The 21848-nt window shown below is 35.4% G+C and overlaps 1 protein-coding gene across 22 annotated transcripts in view; it reads right to left on the bottom strand.

Annotated features, from left to right (window-relative positions):
- Window positions 1–21848, bottom strand: part of DST (dystonin) — a 398831-nt gene that overhangs the window by 96255 nt on the left and 280728 nt on the right. For all 22 annotated transcript variants that reach the window (XM_036230186.1, XM_036230672.1, XM_036230457.1 and 19 more), the window contains 10 exons: window positions 20006–20545; window positions 18767–18943; window positions 11640–11763; window positions 8450–8658; window positions 7510–7827; window positions 6864–7030; window positions 5123–5279; window positions 4092–4218; window positions 1982–2044; window positions 678–919 (listed from right to left, as the gene is read on the bottom strand). In XM_036230186.1, the coding sequence (XP_036086079.1) occupies window positions 678–919; window positions 1982–2044; window positions 4092–4218; window positions 5123–5279; window positions 6864–7030; window positions 7510–7827; window positions 8450–8658; window positions 11640–11763; window positions 18767–18943; window positions 20006–20545 (2124 nt within the window). The remainder of the gene's footprint in view (window positions 1–677; window positions 920–1981; window positions 2045–4091; window positions 4219–5122; window positions 5280–6863; window positions 7031–7509; window positions 7828–8449; window positions 8659–11639; window positions 11764–18766; window positions 18944–20005; window positions 20546–21848) is intronic.

The raw sequence follows: 21848 nt of genomic DNA on the forward strand, positions 1-21848 counted from the left end.
AGGAATTGAAAAGGGAAACACTATAGCTGTGGAGATAATGACTCTTATCCCTATTACCTGGGAAGAGTTTCATATTATTCTCAAACAAATCCCTTTGGAAAATTGGAAGATGACATCAGTAAGATTGAAATTACTAAGAAAATCAGTCTTGATAAAGGCTGCCAGATTTGAGAATCAACTAGTGAATAAGGACTTTTCTGGATGATACAATATAGAGTTCAACTATAGGTTAGCAATTTTCAGGCATTTTTGTCATCATTGCCACAATGTAAAACCATCTTCCCAACTTTGACAGTTGTAGAAAGAAATATTGTCTATCAAAGAAAGGAAAAGCATGAGCTCCCATATTTTATACTTGACAGAACAGATCCCTAATACACTTAGCTCCTAAATCATTTCCAATAGTTGACTGGTTAAAATCCCAGACTTAAATTGATTTAAAAGTGGCAAAGCTGCTTATACCCAACAGTTCACTCATCTTCATAATGTCTGTGTGCAAAAACAAGTGACTACTATCACCAATCTCTACCGAAAGGCACACTAAACAAAACTGGCAAATTATTTGCTGAAGATTATAGGGCAAGAAATCAGAACAGGTCTCCTGACCACCAGAACTCAGTTCTAAACACTAATCAGTTCTCTTCCATGTCTTCAGTAAATCTACCCACAGAATATACCTTATTCTGCTCAACTTGAGTCTTCACAGCTTCAGTGTCTGTAGGTGTAGGAGCTTGATGCCATTTTGCTGCAGTTTTGTTCATCTTCTGTAACCACTGCATCATTGCACTCGATTCCTCCTGAGCCTTTTGCAATTTGGTGAGTTTAGTATTCAGTTCAGCTATTTTGTCCTTAAGTAACAGGCCAAGATCTTCATAACCATGGCTTATGTCGGTCATATCCTTTTTAATAGATGTTAATCCTAAGAGTAAGGAAAATGATTATACTGACACATTTTCAAGATGTCTAGAGTAGTCCTCTAGAGATAGAAGTGTTTTACATGACATTTCCTTTTATTTTGTCAATATGAGCCTACTATGATTAAGTCATAAGATTTTTAGAAATAAAAGGTTAGAGCATCTTATAATGCTATTTAATGACAAATAATTTAGGAACTTTGCATAATACAAGCAAAATAAAATAGATATTTTAACTAGATCAAAAAACCAAAATCATGAAATATTTCTTAATTCCTCAAGCATCAAACTCAAGAAAATAGCTCAAATAATATCTCAAGTGACAAAATATCTCAAATTAGCCAAAAAGAAGGAAACATAAGCAAATGACAACCTGAAGATTTCACTAATTTCGGATGAAAAAAATTACGTGAAATGTTACATAAATATGATATCTATGGAGAATGAGACTATTATGTTAATACCACTTTATTTCTAGTTTGAAATTTCCTTATAACTACTATTCAGCTCTAAAAAGATTTTCTCTTTCAATTGTATGGTGCCGGTGGGTATTAGATTTATCAGGGAGATCACTTCATAAATTATATAAATATCTAACCACTGTGCTGCACACCTGAAACTAATACAAAATAATACTGAATATCAACTGTAATTGAAAAAAATTAAAATAAAAAAATAAAGTTTAAAGTACCAAAAAAAAAAGTTAAGGAAGCTTTCTTATTTAATGCAATTGGCAGAGACAAGTGCATCCTCTAATAATTTATGAAGGAAAACTGGAACCAGTGGCTGAGATGTTAGTCTCTGGGCTTATAGATAAGTGAAAATCATTACTGTCTCTTTTCCTAGTAGACTGTAAGTTCCATGAGGGCAGATATATGTCTTTTTTTTTTTTTTTTTACTCAACAGTGAGATTACAATAGAAATGGAAAATATATGAATAAATGTTATGCATTGTTAAATTTTAAAAAACATATATAAACTTTAAAGTAAAAAAAAATAAGATTTTTTTCTCTCAAAAAGGAATACCAAATTATTGTAATCATTAAAGACTTAAAGTTAATAATCACCTTTATTTGCCAAAATTTCCTGAGTATCTGTGGCTGTTCCTTCACCATTTAATATTACTCCACCTGCAAAAATATTAACACCGAAGTAATCTTAGATTTCCACAGTATTTCTATACATTAGTAGATGACATTAAATTAAACCCCTGTAAGCAGTAATCATTTAAACACATTATTAATTTGAAAATGTAAAATATTAATTAAATTTCAAAGGTCCAAAATTTAAAAATAAAGCTATCTCCTCTCTTCTTTATAAAATTTATTCTTAAAGTAGTAACACGATCTCGTTAAAGAAGTTTCAGTAAATTTAGAGTATATACATTACTCATTAAATACAAATTTATTAAATTATTTTGTGATAAAGTTTCTTTATTGGTAAAATTATTTTAGTGATAAAGTCTCTGAAGCTCAGAAGTTACTCATATGTGTTGCATTAAGCATAAATGACTGACAGATAAAAAAAATTTCTACCTTACTTAAGGAAATGAAAATCATCTGGTATAGGTACACAGTGTTATAATGGATTTAATGGAGACAGAATGATTAAAAATACATGAAAGAAGTTAAAAATTAAAAAAAAAAACAAAACCTATTACTAAACTCGCATTATATGAACACAAAGAAGAAAGCACAGTGGTTCGGAGTGCCTAAGCTCTGTCATCTGACTCACCTGAATTTAAATCCCAGCCTAATTACTAGCTGTGTGATTGAGCAAATTAATTACCACTTGACTAAAGTGATGGGAATAATACCTTCTTGTGAGACCATTGTAGGAATTAAAAACAGTTCATCTATTGCCTAGAAAATAGGAACTGTTTAGTGAGCAGTAATTCTTATTTCTCTATAATTATATAAACATCTAGCATTGGTATCTTTTTCATAAACAGAATATCAAACTAATAATTAGATTTTCTTATTTGAGTACGCATTGGCTACCTATCTAAAACACCAAGTTACTTCCCAAAACTAACCACATGGAAACAAGCCTAAACAAATAAAAACATTTAAATATCTTAATCTAAGTTTCATCTCTTTTTCAAAAATCATACACAATGGCATTTCAGATAGAAACAAAAATATCTTATAGATGCTCAAGATTAATTCCTACCATGTTTAGAAGTTCTCAAGAACAGAAAAAAATAATTTTTACTTATTGTAAATATAAAGTGGACATGAAGAATTAAAAACAACAGAATTCCTTTTCTTAAAAAAGGAGAGAAAGGAAAGGTCATCACACCACATATAATATGAGTATTCCCTGAAATGGGATTAATAGAGCAGAATAAAGGGTTGAGAGAGGCCCAGCTGGAACATCAGTCTCACAATAGGGACAGCTGGGGGAAAAGGGGCTGGCGGGGCTGTGGAGAGCAGATAAACTACAGAGGATATTCAGAAACTCTCAGAATAAAGAGATGAGATCTGCCTTCTGTGTATCCTTGAAACAAAACAAAACAAACAAAACACCTCACATTGACAATATAAATATGTTTTAAACTTAAAACTATACCCACAATTTAAATTAATTTTAGAATCATTTTTTATACGTGACTCTCCCTTTCTATTGAGAAAAGTGGTTCAACCATGATTAGGATAGTGATTTAGATATACTGGTTAACATATTATATAATTGTTTCCTTTGGGAATAGTGTAAGTTATAAAAGTAGATGGGAATAAAATGAGAGGCCACTCTACAGAAAATAACCTATTTCCAACCCTCACTTCTTTCTCAGAGGCCAGACCCATTTCTTTATCAAATATTTCAAATGCAATTTCAACATCTCCATTAATTAAAGTAAAAAAAAAAAATTAGAATCTGATCTTTCTCTCTCCTCAGTATAATGCTCCTTATTCTTACGTAGCAATTTGGCTACATTTTAATTGCAGTCTTTAATAAAACATAAGAGAGATTAGAAATTTGACTAGTACCGATATGTTTCCATGGCAACTCTTAGTGTGTTTACAGACGCCATCTTTCTTGTCACTTTCCCTTTGTATTTCTGAGATTATTTAATGCATTAATTTAAAATTTAAAAAATAACATTCACAAATAAAATTAACATCAACGGCCCAATTCTTATGGTCTTTGTGCCATGAGCATAAATAAAGCACATACCTGATTTAACTGCTGCTATTGCCTTTGCAGGGGTAGTCACAGCACTTATTAGGTTACATAGTGAGATGCCACTGTTGTTTACTTTCTGAATCTCTGGTGTTTTTAAACTCCACTCTTCTTGTAATTTCTTGAGGTACAAAAACACATTATTGATCAGCCTTTGTCATATTTTCAAAGTTACACATTATAGTCCAATTTCTTAAACATATCTCAAAACAATGATGATTGTGGGTCCTGATTTGTAGGGTAGCGGGTGAAAGAAAACAGCACCATTCCTATTTGTTCCAACAGCCCAGGTGACTGTTAACACTGTTAGCAGTGAGAAGTGAAGTATGGTCCATCCTGTATTCTGCCCCTAGCCACAGTGGAAGTCAGGCTATTCCCAGCTGCCATAGGTTCCAAAGCAACTGTCAACTGTAAGTCTGGAAAACTGCACTAGGTGACAGTCAAGTGACAAGAAGAAAGGTACTAGAAACAATTTAAAAATGGGAATTCAGAATTCCATTTAATAGTGAGTTTTAAACATCAAAATTTCAATGAATTTTTAAAAACACACACCTCTACAAATTTGGAGTGGAAAAACTGGCATAACTGGTCATATGTCAGATGACAAAAAGACATACACACTATTTGTAGAAGATGTTCCATTAACTTCTATCTTCAAATACTGGTTATAGTGATATATCAAAACTACAGTAAAACATTGAGTTGAAGAGATGGATCGTCTACTTAATATTATGAAAAATGGTAGAAAAATAACTTAAGCAGAGAGTAGGTGGGAAAGGAAATTTGAGTATTAGAACAGCCAGCAGCTCACTAACACATTTCTTTTTTAAAAAGAAAATTAACTGAAAGTTTGTGTCCTTCTTCAAAAGGATCAGTTAATTCTACATCCTGATTTTCAAATATCACCAAAATATATTGTACACACATAAGGATCTAACTTATGTGATATTAAATAAAAGGAAACTTTTAACCTCTCATTACTGATGCAGGCAAAGGAGAAATTAGAATCAGGTACAATGATTCACCTTAGTTTCTTCCAAGGATTTTCCTAAATCTTCTGCACCAAAAGAAGGCTGCACAATGGGAACTCTTTCCATTGTTTCATTTATCCATGACTTTAATGATTTAACAAGGACTTGGAAAGCATCCATCTGTTCTTGACAAGAAGATACAGCTTCTTTTCTAGATAATAAAATCAGTGACAGATTTAAGGCACAGAAAGGAGATGCTCCAAAGGACTAATTACTAATAAATAATTATTCCCATACCGGGCTTAATATTAAGGGAAAAAAATTTCCCCCATGTACATTCTAGCTCTTTGATACAGGAGAAAAGGTTTCATAGGTGGTAAGTGAAAACAGCTAAAAAACTATTTACTTATTCCCCAGAGGCAAGGTCTGCAGATAAAGAAAGAAGTAAAGAAATCTGTATTCCATATGTAAAGGCACTCTATAAAACTACATCAACTCTAAGCCTATATAAACAGTTTTAACATTATTTAGATTCAGTGAGCTTTGATCTGTCCACTTTATGTGGTGCTTATTGCCAGCAGGCACAGAACCAGAAGGGAAAGTCGCACATCATCGACATGAAAACTACGCCACCTCGTGGTAGCCATGCTGTACTACAGTCACTGCTGGATGGATAATGCCAGGAGTTTTAAAGAACAGATTTCAGTCCCCAAAAAACGAGGTGAGACCTAGTAACCGAAAAGGTTAACGGGTGCCTCCCATATAGATACTCAGGAAGCTCTACAGTTAACTATATGAATCTTTCTGTACCTCAGCACCATGGAGGGAGGGTACATGCCCAGAACATGAACAGCTATGAAGACAGTTATATTTGGAACCGGGATGACATGTGGATGACATGTGCACATGTGCGAGTGTGTGGAATACTGGCACATAAGAGTCCACTGGATTAATTACTGATGACTATGTGGTTTTAAAATTGAATCCATTCAAAAGAAGAAAAACCTAGAGTTTACCTAGGAAAATCAAGACTATTGCTTCTGTGCAATATTTAAATTAAATATTATATGACAAGATGGAAAATATAGCTCTGTGAATAGTATAGAAAAGTTTTAGGTAGAAAATTATGAAGAAGTAAAGAACAGCTGAAAGAGAAGCAACTATTTTCTATCTTTTGGGGGTCTTCCATATAAACTTTAGCAAAACCAGATGTACTATATATTCTAAACTAATATGAGATCAGAAATATAAAAGTTCAGTTACAAGGCTTATTATCCCTGTATAGCTTTTTAGCTCGACATAGGTTCATTCTCTCGTTTCTTATCTTGTTTACTCATGGAGTCATGTCTTATCTATAACATTTTAAAAAGTATAACTATTTTACAAAGAAGAAAAAAAAAGCTTCTGATTAAGCCCAGAAAGCAATGAACCACAGCTATCTTTCAAAGTTATTTCAGCCTTTGCAAATAAAAATGCCGTATCTGCCAAAGGCTTCAGACACAATATTAAGTTTAGGTTATTTTCAGTAATGGACTACTACCACCACCACTTTTTTGACGTTATGCTTTCTATTTTTATGTAAGAAGTCTTGAAGTTCCCTCCTAAATATTTTAACAAAAATACACTTAATTTTAGTAACAAAAAAAATGTGTCAATATAAAAGCACTTATAAAGTAACCCTATGCTTATTCTCAAGTTTTCAAAATTGTTTTAGGTATCTACATATGTAAATAAACATTATTCATTCTAATTAGTAGCAAGTAGAATAAAATCCAATTTCTTAAGTGGTACTTACTTTTCTTTGATGGTATCCTCCATTTCCTTGAATTTCTTTGACAAATTATTTGTTTTTTCAAAAACCAGAGCCTTATCACCTGGCAGGCCATGGTTGGATATCTCCTTCAAGAGACTCTGCAAAACTTCAAGATCTTTCTTGTGTTCTAATAATTCAGAAGTTGATTCCTACAAAGCATTTAGATATTTAATCAATATAAGATGTTGCTAGATTTTCAAATGGCATTTTATCAAGAGGTAGGTATGTGGCCAGAATCTCACATAAGAATAATCCTGCCTATGGTCATTACTCCAAATATAAATAAACATGCAGGCAGGCTATTTGAAAGAACACAGTAAACTTCATTTAATTTAAAAATGCACACTTCACATTCTGTTTCTTTGGGGGTTCTGGTACCTAAGATACTTATATCGCCCGTGGTCTTTGAAAGTATATATATGAGATGTGTCCATTTCTGATCAATGAGCAAAGGCTTCAAGAAGTTGAGGTTTGCAATTTTCAAAGGAAGAAAAGAAAGTGTAGACCTTTACTAATCCATCAGCAATTAAAATGATGACAGCTAATTATAATGTTGGCAGTAAATGTATGAGTTCGTCTTAACTGATAATACGCTTGATCAGACTTGTGACTATTAAGGAAGACATACCTGCATATACTGAGACAATTCAGTAACATCTTTTCCTGGCACATCTGCCTCAGTAAGAGCCTGAGTTTTTGTCTCTAAAAATGTCTGAAGCTTTTCTGAAAGGTTCTCAAACAGTTCTACTTTGGTTTTTAGCTCCTCCATTTTGGCAAGTTTTTGTTTGTGTTTATGACTTGCTTCTGAAAACCGAATGGACAAGTCCTTCATTTTGGCTTGCAGTGAGGATGCAGTGGATGGGTCTGTTGTTTCCATAAATTTCTTCACTTTTTCATTCATGGCATTTATACTGCTCTGACGACTTGCAATATCCTGTTCCAACATCTGAAATGAACCAAATATTGCAAATGTTTTATAATGATGTTTACAAATAATGCCCCAGAGTTTTAAAGAATCACTATTTATAACAACAAGCTTGAACAACCTGTGACTAAGGAAACTTAATGGCTGAGACTGACTGACAAGTTTGATCTGTCCCTTGAGGAATCCCATCCCAAATCTCTTCGAGGGAGAGTGAAGAACAGCTGGCCGGTTGCCTGAGCGAAGCAGGAGGTGGCTGCTACCCAGCAACTCCTGGGATCTAATGGAGCCTGGGGATTATCCATGGTCCTAATTTTTAAAAGGCTAGACAACAACAAGATTGATCAGATTAACCTCGTGCAGCTGGCTGAAGCAAGGATAAACAAGATAGGACTAATGTATGTGTAAGTCCTCTGTAGTGAATACTATTCATGAAAAAATATACAGAGCTCTTTCCATACTTCATCAGAGAAAAACTGTTTTTATACATTTGCCTTTGTGCAAGCACTACTTTCCAGTTGTATTCAGAAAACGTCTTTTGCTATATTCTTAAATTTATTTTAAATCTACCTATCCTTGGAGCTTATTAAACTCTTCCTTTTAAATCTAGAAGTGAGATTATTTTTCTATTTAATATGCCACTTACAATGTTTTTACTGATGATATCCTGAAGAGCAGCAGAGTTTAAGGGCACTTGACCTTGTTCTTTCAGAGAACTTTCCACACTTCCCATCCAGTCCAGCATTTCATCCAGGCCATCCTGCACACTCAGTGAGCGGGTCAGGGTTATCTGGAGTTTTTCATTTCTTTCATTAACAGACTTGGATAGATCATCGTATCTCCCAACAATATCATCTAGTTCAAAAACATCAGAAAATGTTAAGCAAAGTTATCTTTACCCTATTACTTTTCAAACACATACTAAGGTGAATCCTAGAATTTCTACACCAAAATTGGAAAAAGAAAAAAGTGTAAATGATAAATTCATAATGCATATTCAGAGTATCATCTAAACCCTTAAAAAAGAAAGAAAAGACCACAATGGAAAATGAAAAATATATATATTTGTTTAAAAATAGTTAATACGTATATCATCTGCATTTAAAAGCAGATTTTTGGATACATAAACATTTGAATTATCCAAGAGAGATGAAAGCAGTTCAAACAGCAAATCCTTGGAGTAAATCCCAGTTCCCAGTCTGACATTTTAAATTAGCCATACTTATCGACAATGGTATGGGGGCAAGGGGACAGGTTGACAGTCATGCACAGATATTCTTAGGAAACAAAACATAGTCATAAAGAATTGTCAAGAGTTAATCCTTACATATAAAAATTCTCTCTTTATCTCTCTGGTATAAATTAAGCTTTTTGTCATCCTTCACATCCTAAACAAAGTACTCAAATGCACAAAAATACACAAATGCATCTGTGTTGAGAAAATATACAACAATGAAAATCCACTTAAAATAACAAAGGCTGAGATTATAGTTTTAAAACACACAAACAGAATCTATGTTTAATAGCAGAGGAAAGGGAAAAATAGACAGGGTTAACAGGTTAACCTATCTCACACGAAATCAACTACTCTGGATTCTAAACCCGTAAGATGCTAAACGAGTTGGATTGTAAAGCTCTATATTTTAACATCCTACATTCAGTATTGCAGACTAATGAGAAGTTCCAAGAAAACTGACTTTTAACATATCTCTCTCTCTCCTCCCTCACTCTCTCTCTCTCATACACACACACACACACACACACACACACACACACAAAATCTGTTTTTAATGGTTTTTAATTTTAATTTATCACTTGTTTTCCAAGAATTCGAAAAGTATTATAATTATTTCTGAATGTTTTAGTCTAATATACTGCTTCACTAGAAGAAAGTCTGGACCTGAAACATCTCTATAAAAATGAAATATTGCATGCTTGTCTATGGCCCGGGGAACATAATTTATATAAACAAACAATATTCCTTTTTGATTGTTCTAATACTGTATCATGAGAAAAGAGTTTGACAAGTTTTCACTGAAGTGAGATGTTACAGTTCAGATGACTGAAAGAGACAATTATACTTCTGTCATTAAAACTCAATGAATCCCCTGACAACGCTGATAGGAGAGGGGGATGGCATTTAACAAACACCATGATGCTATCGGCAGAAAAATTAAGCAGTCAGTTCAAATGTGAACCATAATTTGAAAGTCACAAGAGCAGATGCTCCGAATTGCAGGTCGCCATTGACAAGTGAGCTGCTTCTCAAATGGGCAACCTGTGCATCAAGAGTCACATTAACTATCTGTTTAACCATGGCAAGTGATGTTCTAAGCTATTTTAATAAAATGAACACATTTTGAATGTTACTGGTCTTGCTGAACTTCTCGGTGACAAAATATTGTCACTCAAGTAAATTCTTGATTTTAGTAATTAAAAATTATTTTAGAAAAAAGTACAAAACAAAATGTATTAAGAATGTTATTTGGAGGCAGCTGATTGTTTTAGAAGTCAGGTAGATCTCAGAGAAACTCCTCTGTATCTTAAATATACTTACATTTATTCCTAGAAAATTATGCCAAAGAGAAGTGTTAAAGTCTTAAAATAATGTAATACATGGATTGTAAACAAATAAAAGTGAAATTGTGCATGATTAACAATGGGAAAAAACTTCTTCAAAATAACAGAAATACATATAACATAGTCTTTCTTTCTCCTCCAAATCCCTATGCCCAAGTCCTTACAGCAGGGTTGCCAATGTGAGATATTAAGACCGTGCATTGGGATACAGGAAAAAATGTCAGGATTCCATTCATATTTTTATTTTATACTTTAAATTTTTTATTTTTGTGTTTTATAATTATAAGACACATAACACGATAGATAATATGTGTATGTAATTTATAAACATGTGCCTATATGAGGGTACATGATCAAAAGTGTTTGGATATCTGTAAGAAAGGAAAAAAAAGGTTTCTCTTCTACAGAGTGGTTTTAGAACAGCAGAGTTTCATTCCTCTCTTTATCTAAAATTTCTACTCAGATTTTAATTTATGTTCCTTTTGGAGTGAAACACATGCCCAATCATCTGTTGTGTAGTTTTTATTTCATACATAGAAATATATAATAACCTCAAACCACATGTTAAATATTATGAAAAGCAGCAAAGTCAAAACAAAAAATATAATAAGACAGTAAACGACGTTTACTGATAATACACTGTGTGTTTAGTATAAACCAAAAATGTGAGTAGATACAAAGAATCACACGCAATATCTTTTCTCTCAAGAAATGTGAGAGAACACAAAAACACTGTAATTCGGTATGAGTTTCTAGTGTCACTGAAAGGATACCTAGGGTAGCTGGAACTCTGTGAGACCACTCAGAGACTTCTGAAAAATGAAGAAGTGGGAACACTGTTCAAAGCACATCTCTCAAGCTTTGAAACCCATACTCCCGCTTTTGGTAGAGACAGAGCCCATCAAGAGTCTATTTTGGCCTGTCACACACAGGCTGAGAGTCTAGCTCTGTCCAACCCCACCATCCAAGAGTATCTTGGTAAGTTCTACTTTCTGCAGTGAATATTACATAAAGAGTTTCCATTACATTGTCTAAAGATACAATTAAACATTAAATATACTCTTTTAAAACCACACAGCCCTCACTCCCAAGATTCTAATGTGTCTCTGCCAAAGAGGCATGGCTTCTCCCAGATTGAGAAGCAACATTTTACAGGAAAAAGACACAAGTAACACAATACATACTAATAAACCTTTTCTCCATGCCTATTAGAATACCTTTATTTAGAATTTATCTGAGAGAGAGGAAACACTTACCCAGTGTTTTCTGGATATCATTCTTGGCTGGAAGTAAAGATCCCCTGGCATCTAAAAGTACTTCAGCCGTCTTTTTCAGTTTTTCTACAGCAACCTGCTGACTTGATATCTGTCCTTGCAGAGCCTGGAGGATTGAAGGCTTCAGTTATACTCATTAAAACTAAATAATAGGTCTCCAATATGAAAAAATAATGACTTACAGTAAGACAAAGTTAAATTGGACAGAGTAAACTTTTCATCATTATAAACTTACTCCGGGATTCTGGAATAAAGTCAGTTATAAAGTGGCATTAGCAAAATCATCAGCCAGTCAGGATAATATAAATTCCGTCTTGAAATAAACCCTCAAGCATATGCTCATAATAACTGGCCTGGGTCCTGATCTTGTATCCCTCTGCCCTTACCCTGAGTTCACCTTTAATCTCCACTGCTCGGCTTTATACAGCACCCCGCGACCACCAGAAAACAAAACAAATAAAAATAAACAACAGAAAACCTTCAGGACCATTCCTACTCCAGGTAAAAAGATAATTAAGGCCTTCCATTCCAGTAGATCTTGACTCAAAACTGACATATTTCTTTAATTCAATAAAATTTATTTAACATCTAACAAATCCAAAAAAATCTTACTATGTTTTGTGAAAACACAAAAATCAAACACAGTCCTTACTCATAGGGATCTCCTAAGTCTAAGGCAAGAAGTGACAGGTAACAATGCTGAGCAAAACAAACAAACAAACAAACAAACAAAACTACTATGGGAAGTCGAGAGGAGGGATAACTGGGAAGGAAAATGAGGGTCACCCCGATGGTAGTGGCCATGAGGTGGGGTCCTGAAGAAAATGTGGATTTGGGCATGTAGAAGTGGAGGAGGAGAACATTTCCCTGCAGAATGAACAAAAGGAACAAAGGTCAGGGTAGAAACATCAGAGGGGGGAAAGGAGGGTCCCATCCAGTTTGAGAATGTGTTTAGGGGAGTAAACAGTAACAGCACTGGAAGGCCTCCAAACTCCAGGCTAAGGTAAGGGATTAACATTTTATCTTGCAGCAATTGCGAGTCATTCAAAAGTTCTGAGTAAAAGGTTGATGTGCTCAGAGCTGTGTTATGGAAGGCTAAATCTGTAACTCCGTGTGAGATAAATTAAATTGGGGAAAATGAAGCAGAAACACGAGTTAGGGGCAATTTCTGCAGTATAAAGTAGCGAGGGCCTCTCTGGGACGGGCAAATAGAATGGGTTATGGAGTTGGGAAGAGTCCACAAAGCTTGAAGACTAACTATCTAAAGCTGTCCTGTCCAATGTGGTAGCTATTGACTACATGTGGCTTTTAAGTTTAAATTGATTAAAATTTTAAAAAATTAAAATTTCAATTCCTCAGTTGTACAAGTCACACTTTAAGTGCTAAGTTCCCAGATGTGACTGGTAGTTGCTACCATGTTGAACAGAGCAGATCACAGAGAACTTCCATTATCACAGAATGTTCTCCTGGACATCACTGCTTGAGAGGGCAGGAACAAAGAACAAGAGACCTGAAGAGAGAAGTACCCAAAGTCTTTAAGCCTCGGTAATTAATGGAATTCACAGGCAAAAGTAGGATCAACTTTAGGAGCAAAGGAGAGTCTGTTTGGGAATTTGAGACTTTGAAAAGTGCTTTCAGGACACTCATACAGAAAGAAACAGCAAAGCTAGAAATGGAGGGGACTCTGAACAAAGACTATAACTAGGCATAAAGCACTAGGAGTCAAGGTCCACGATGAGACTGCTAAAGGAAAAAGCACAGAAATACCAGAGAAGGAGGCCATAAAGAATCACGGAGAGTACTTATACTTAAGAGACGAGGAGAGGAAAGAGAGAGAGAACAATTGTGATCAGAGAGATAGAAATGAGCCCAGAATGATTCTGTCCCCAAAGTTTAAAAGAAGAGAGAAAGTGGAAAAGGTAATCTGTCAACTGCTTCTGAAAGGATAATGTAAACTTTAATTTGCTGATTAGAGGTCCCTTGAGTTCTCTGAGTGAGCAGATGCATGTCAACAGTAAGAATGAGGAGAAAGAGGTAGAGGCGAGAACCATACATAAGTCCTGTGCAAGTTTGGCCCTACGTTCCTAACAGCTCTGACCAAATGGGCTGCCTGGCCACATGAGCCTTATGTTTGGTTTTACTTTCACTTGAGGTACTCAAGCTCCTCTCCTCATCTCACATTTGGATTTCAAATTCAAATTACCATATGTCCGACTGTCGATGAACTCATCCTTGGCCATGGGCCCAGGTTTCCAACTGCCTCTTGAATGTTCCCATCTGGGTGTAAACAGTCACCTCAAATTCAAAAAGCTACATGTGAACCCATCATCTCATTCCCTACACCTATGCTTCATCCTGGGGTTGTATCTCTACCCAGGTAGTAAACCTGAGGCTCCTCCTAAACTCTCAACCCTCCTTTCCACATGCAAATCAACCATCGTACCCTAATGATTTTACTTGCTTAATATTTTTTTGAAATTAGACCTCTGCTACGCATTTCAGGATCACTGCAGAATAATCTCTCTCTAAATTGGAAAATGCACCCTAACTGTGCTCTTGCCTCCAGTGTCTTCCCTTCTATAGCCCCCCCTCATATCTGACTACAGATATCACTCCCCTCTTTAAAATTTTTCAGTAACTTCCTATTGCTTTCATAATAAAAGCGAAGACTTGAACATGCTATAAAAGGTCTATGAAATCTATTCCTTTACTATATCTTCAATCTCATCTTTCTCCACTACCTGTTCCAGAAATGCCCGACAACACGGCTATTTCTTAGTTATTTGCTCATGCTACAGCCAATGCCCTAGCCTCTCTGTGACCTACCTCCCATCATCCTGAGTTTGGCTCTTATTCACCCTTGAAAATTCAAAAGGGAGGACTTCCCTAATGTTCTTTATCCCTAGTTGTAAGTGCTCCCCCCAGGAGCTCCCATAAATACCCTATGAATATCACTGGATTGATTTGTGTCTTCTTTCGAACTGTAACCTCCTCAAGAACTAGAAATCTTATTCAGGTTTCTATTATCACTACCTAGCTGTGCTTGGCACATAGTAGGCCGTGATAAAAGTTTCTGGAATACGAAGAAATCCAAAACACTAATATGAAAAGATATGCACCCCAATGTTCATCGAGGCATTATTTACAATAGCCAAGATATGGAAGAAACCTAAGTGTCCCTCAATAATAAACAGATGAAGATGTGGTACATATATACAATAAAATATTACTCAGCCATAAAAAAAAGAATGAAATCTTGCCATTTGTGACAACATGGATGGACCTGGAGGGTATTATGCTAAGTGAAATAAGTCAGGGAAAGATAAATACCATTTGATTTCACTTATATGTGGAATATAAAATAGATAGATAGATAGATAGATAGATAGATAGATAGATAGATAGATAGATAGATAAACAAGCAAAATGGAAATAAATTCATAGATATGGAGAATAAGCTGATGGTTGCCAGATGGAAGGGGGTGGAGGATGCGCGAAAAAGGGGAAGGGATTAAGATGCATAAATTGACAGATATAAAACAGTCATGGGAATGTAAAGCACAGCATAGGGAATATAGTCAGTAATATTGTAATAACTGTGTATGGTGTCAGGTGGTACTAGACTTATCGGGGTGATCACTTCATAAGTTATATCAATGTCTAATGACTATGTTGTACACATAAAACTAATATAATATTGTACATCAACTGAAATTAAAAATTTTTAAAGTTTTTAAAGAAATAATAAAGATTATTTTTTAAAGTTTCTAGAATAAATGAGCAAATGAATAAGTAAATAAACAAAGATATAAGGTATAAGATTTAAAAGACCCTCTTCTATTTCAACTTTTAAAACAACAACAAAAATAAATGCATAAAGCCAATGGCAAAAACTTCCTCAAGTAATTTTCCTTTCCAAGAAATTGTGATAATATACAGGCAGCTGTGTATATAGCAGAAGGCCCACCAAACTGTGACCAACGTAAGATCAGAATACCAGATCCTACAGCTGTTCAAGAGGCCAAAGGATCTGTATCAGAGTGGATCTGTTTGGGAAATTCTTCTAGAGATTTAGTTATCAAAAAGTATTACATGAGAAATTCCTCAAGGAACTTTACCTATAACCAGACTGACGTCTACGCTGCAGGGACAGCTTATTCTCATTGCACGGTTATTAAGAACATGAAAAAAGGTTAAGGGCACCTCCAACAATAAACTTTTTTAGAATGCGAGTCCCCCAGGGCAGAGGTAGGGTTTTAACAATTTTGTGTCTTCACAAAACTTAACAAAGGGCCTAGTACATAAATATCTCCCAAATAAATATATGTAAAAGTTATCATGGTCCTATAAAAAACATCCAATACCAAAGATGGTTCTGCCTAGAATTAGATTATGAAAGAAGCATTCCTCCTTCACCTTTTCTCTTCACAATATTCTGTGCCTTTCCTTTCCATAAGTATGTTCAAGAGAGTTAATAGTTTTTAATTCCTAACATGTTATCAAGTTATAATTTTGCTATGCTAGTGGTTTATAGTACACTTTAGAAAAAAAATATTACAAAATGAAGTATTCAAATGGGTACCATATATTGTTTTTTGATGGATTTCAGTGAAATTAAAACAGAGAATATCACAAGATTATGACTTTGGTCTCCAACCTGGACTAGAAAAGGGTGAGATTTATAAACCTGTGGGCAATTGTCCAGCTCATAAAAGTGTCCTGACTTATGGCCATCCCAAAGATCAGCGCAAGATTGAGAAGTTGACATTGTCAATCAATATGACCCAGCTCCATGCCTGGTCCCAGACCCAGGCTTCTAGACTGGTCCCAGAATCCTTTTTTGCCTTGTATGGGGCAAAAAATTTGTATTGTCCAATGATTCCACTGGAAGTAGATCCAAAGGAGTGTCATTATAGCCCATGGTATCAGATTGCTGACAACACAGCCAATAGCTCTTTGAATAATTTTGCAAATAGCAACATGCTATTAGACAGAAATACTTCAAATGAAACAACTGGGTGCCTCCAAAATTACATTTATTATACAACAAAATTTAAGTAGAACTTGGTATTGTACATGTAGAAAAGGTTGATTTTTTGTGTAGTAGTCTCATGTGTTCATATCACTGTTCAAGAAAAAGAATTTTTAAATGTTAATAAAAATGAAAGAAATGGAGACTGCCTAATCCTCATAAAAATTTATCCTCTCTGCATGTCAAGATCATCTGTAAGGAACATATGAACATATGCCAGAAACAACTTTAATTGCACATTTAATTTTTAAAATTATGCTGTGGCTCAATAAGAATTCATCCTTCTTTTTACATTTCTTTTGCTGTCTTAAAACAAGATAAGGCTTCTTCTGGAGCACATATCAAGGAAGTTTTCCTCTGTTTTACAATTAATTCATGTTTCTACTTAATTTAAAAGCCATAGCATCCTTTTGGGTTTTCTTTCCTTCTATTTCTTTTTTTTTTTTTTTCGCTCTAGTTACATAAAAATTATTTTCATACTGGATATAATTTGTTTCCTAATATAGCTCTAACTTAAAATATATTATTTCTATTTGATATACTTTTGTACGCTAAAAATACCTAGATACATAATTAAATGTAATATAGGCAATCTTAATAATTATCTTAAGTTACCAGCATTTCCTACCAAAATAAAAGCTTTTATGTAGCAGCATCTCCTCTGACCCTCCCACATCTACTGTCCTTGGACAAGTAATCAAAGAAGAACCGGAAACTTAATTAAGTCAGAGATGTTCTTGTGCTTGTGGGAAAGAGAGAAAAACAAAACAAAACAAAACAACCCAGTACTAAAAATGCACATCCAAAGGAAGAGGCAACCCCTGGGAGGCTGTAGCAATGTAGGGAAGCTGACCTGCCCAAGAAATCTCCCTGGTGCTTAATGCTGGGGTGGGTAAACTCTCCAGCCCAGGAAAGAAGTAGTGCTTCCATCTCCACTTCCCCGCCTGCTTCCTCCCTCCTCTCACCCTAAACTTCCATCACAAGCTTCCATCCCCTTCTCTCTGCCTTGGTCCTAACTGGCCATGTTTCACCCCAGCGTACGACTTAGCGTTCTTCCAGCCAGAAATCACCAATCTCAGGCAATATCTAATGTTAGGATCACTCAGTAGGACACCTGTTTTCCTTGTTAACATCATAACAATGAGTTTTGATTCTATAATTAACTGATGCAACTAAATTATGAAAGGCAGTTGTTTAATTGCAATACAGCATTTACTTTCTAGCGACAGCAGCAGTAAGCTATTGGCACTCACCCACTAAAAGGAACCAGAGGAGAGACTCATGCAATTAAACTCTCAAATTCAAATTATTGGTCACGTGGAATAAGAATAAGACATTTCAAAAATTATCTCCCCTTACATTAGGATGTTAAAATATGCTTTAAATTTAAGAAATACAGATTCTCTTTGCCACTGTGGGTATGGCTGAGACCTCCACGATTATGCAATTCTCACATCAAGTCTGCAGTTTTGAAAGAGCAGGTAGACTTTTTGAGAACTGTGCTAAGTAATTAACTGAAGTTCGTATCTCTGTGAATCATGAGAATACTCAACAGGAACACCAGTCCTGACTCTCGGATCCCAAATGTGACAGTGACGTCCCTTCTTCCCTTCTACCCATCCATCCTTAAATGAATATTTACTGAGTACTGACTATGGACTAGGTACTGTTCTAGATGCTGGGTATACAGCAATGAATAAAATAAAAAACATCTGCCCTCATTGAGCTTAATTCTAATGGCACAGAAAGACAATAAACAAAATAAATAAGTATACAAATAAACAAGTGGCCCAGATAACATTGGTTTTTGTTTGGGGAGGAGAGAGCAATGGGATGTGAGTAACAAGCCATAACAGCAATGTCAAGCCAGTTAAACAACAGTGTAAAAAACAATCTCATTTATAGACTGTGAAGAATGAGTCAAAACTCCCCCTAGAGAAAGAAGTACCCTTTTCCTATCCTTTGGTCCCCTTCCCTGGTGAAATGATTGCAATGTATGGTAAAGTGAAAGATTTTCAGTAAGACTACTGAAGGGTTGGATCTCTTTTCTTTTCTCTCTGTCTCTGTTTCTTTTTACCTTGGTCTCTTCTAATTGCCTCTGTAGATTTTTAGGGTCCACAGCAATGGGTTCAGATAAGTGTTTGCTCGCTGTGACCTCGCAGGCTTGCAGCTCAGAAAGAAGTCCACACGAAGCATCTTCATAGTGCTGGTACTTATCCACCAGATCTTTAAGATTATTCCCAAGGACACTGCACTAAAAAAATCAAAAGAGAAAAAGGGTGGAGAATTAAAATCTACTGTTTATATGTGTTAAAGAATCTTGGGGCCTATAAGTTAAATAATTTAGAAAACACCAGACTTCACCCAAAATGAATTTTCTCTTTTATATGAAGAAGCATCCTCTAACAAATCAAAAAAGAACCATAAAATTGAGGAGATTAGTCCTAAATTTATGCCAATTTGAAAACACCTTTATAAGAGCTGAGTCTTAATCCAGAATGAAGGATTTAGATATTAATCATCAAAGGAGCCTGCTCTATCAGGGCACATCGCAAATAAGTTTTATTTGTGCCTAAATACATATTTGATGAAAAGGTTTTCAAGGTGCTTAATAAATCATTTCTGTACGTGGCACAAGACTGATTGACATAAGGAGGGCAAATAATCTAGTCAGAATGAAACAAAGGCCAAGAATCAATGATTCTCTTTAAATCATTTGTGCAACTTGGTCAGTCTATTCAGTGTAGAGTGAACAGGGAAATGTTTTGAGTTTTTTTGTTTGTTTGTTTGTTTTAACTCTTTTACTTGTCCATGGGAGTAAGAGGAAACTGAAACTTAAAATCTAAAGCTAGCCATTAAGTATTAAAATAATGCACTGATAAAATATATCTGTAAAGCAAAACTTGCAGTATTTGTGAAGGGAATTGATCTGAGATGAAACTTTAATTCTCAAGCTTGAGAGGCTCCAAAAAGTATCAAGTCACTGTTTGCTTGGAGACAAAACGTAAACGCCACCTGGTGGTCAAACGGGTATTAGAGAGTTTCAAAATTAAGGGCTGCCTAGAATACACTCAAAGCTAACTAAAAAAAATAACTTTAGGAAAAAAAGAATAACTTTAGGGTCTTAATCTTTAAACATATTTTTCAGAAGTAAAAGAGATAAATAATACTGAAGGAAATAAGATGAAACTACCTTATTTTCTCTGCTTTAAATTTTAAGTTTCTTGCTTCTAATCCCAAAACAAAAGTTAAGAGACTAGAATGAAAACTATAATCAAAGATTGATCTTCCCTTTAAAACATAAAAATAAAATTACCTTAGAGTAAAGAGACCTGAACCGATTGGTAGCATGATCCAGTTTGCTCTGGACCTCTCTGTGAGTTGAAGAAGTGTCGATATTATCCTTGCCACTGCCATCTCTTTTGCTGCAAGATTTGGCTGCTTCTAGCACTCTGTTTCCAGAAATTGTGATGTACCTCAAGTCACCTTTGTGAGAAATAACATCTTCCGAGAAACTCTTCTGCCTCTTCAATTTGGTCATTAAACCATTGAAATCATCTGCACCTGCCTCCAGGTTTTCAAGTTCTTGTTCGGACTGCTGCAGCCAGTGTTCAAACTCACTATAATCAGCATCGAACTTCTCTAACTCTTCCTGCAGGGAATGTGTTAACTTCATTCTCTTTTCTGACTCCGCCAGTGCAGTTTCATAATGCGCTTTCAGCTCCTTCATGTTCTTTTGCAGTTTCTCTTTTTCCTCAGGAGATAGATAGTGACCCTGTTTCTCAAGCAAGGCTTGTGCAGACTGAGTGGCCATGAGGACAGCTTGGTGCTGAGAGATGATCTTCTCATGTTGGGCCTACGTGAAAACAAATAGATGGCAACTTTAAAGCACTGACGGGGTCACACTGAAGCTGTAGGGAGCTCTCTGTTGCCTCAGAACCCAGAGACTTAAATGATCTATAAGCAGACAATTGGCTTCCTGTTAACCTTTTCAAGATGCACAGTATTTCCTCTCTTCATTGGTGAATTTCGGAATAGCGAAAGCTACATTTTGAGCAGTCTAATCTTAAAGAGACTTCCAATCTTCTCTAGAATAAATAATCACATAGGACAAGCACTGTTTTTAAGAAGTTTAGAAGAAATGTAACAAATTTCTCTTCGATTTCTCAAACAAGCAGCTACAATCAGATCTCATTTTACTGCTTCCTCTCAACCACCCTAAAGAGACTGCTATTTACCTAATTATTGAGCAAATGGGTGTGATATTTTTTATGAATACCCTGAAAACACATTTAAATAGAAAATAAAGAATCTGTCATTTTAAAGCTATAGAAACACTATGACAATAATTAAGCAAGAAACATCATATATCCAGAGAAGCCCATTGAAGTTAGAGGAACACATACAATAAAAGAGAACATTGCAGCCGCTAGATTCATTGAGCCCGTTTCCTGCACGTGAAAAACGAAGACAATAACCCCTACATGTCACAGGTTTGCTGAAAGGAGTACATGAAATCACATATGTTGACACTTCCCAAAGAGCCTGACACGTGCCAGAGATTAAAATCCAACCCGAAAGCAGAGAGTAGAGTTTCTGGCAGGTATGCTGCAAGCAGGTCACAGGTATACATAGCTAGGGGTTACTTAGGCCTTTAGGGAAGCTCTGAGGATGGAGGGGAAAGGTGGGTAAGGACTTGGGAGGCCACAGTCCCTTTCTCTCCAGCCATAAGAAGCTTTTTCCATTAACCCCAATATGCTATGCGAATATGACCAAAAAGAAAGATAATTACCCTCATGGGCAATTTTCCACACTTCTTATACTGGCTTACTTGAAGCCAAAGGACTTAATCCCATTACCTCAGAGCTCTTTCTATATAGCCTAATCCTCTCCCATTCCACTCCAAGCACTCTGGCCTCTCCTACCCTACCTTACCCTCACTTCGATTAGGCACTTTAGAAACTTTTTCTCCAGTTGTTCTCTTGCCTGGTAACAGCTCTTCCCCAGATATCTGCTTGGTGACCCACATCTCCTTTAAGGCTTTGCACAGGTCTCATCCTCTCATTGTGGCCTACTCTGATGACCCTATTTAACTAAAAATTGGTCCCGACCCCACATTCAACCACCCCTATCCAACTCAATAGTTTTCTCTTAGCAAA

This window comes from Rousettus aegyptiacus, unplaced genomic scaffold (genome assembly GCF_014176215.1).
Source record: "Rousettus aegyptiacus isolate mRouAeg1 unplaced genomic scaffold, mRouAeg1.p scaffold_m13_p_1, whole genome shotgun sequence".
Lineage (NCBI taxonomy): Eukaryota > Metazoa > Chordata > Mammalia > Chiroptera > Pteropodidae > Rousettus > Rousettus aegyptiacus.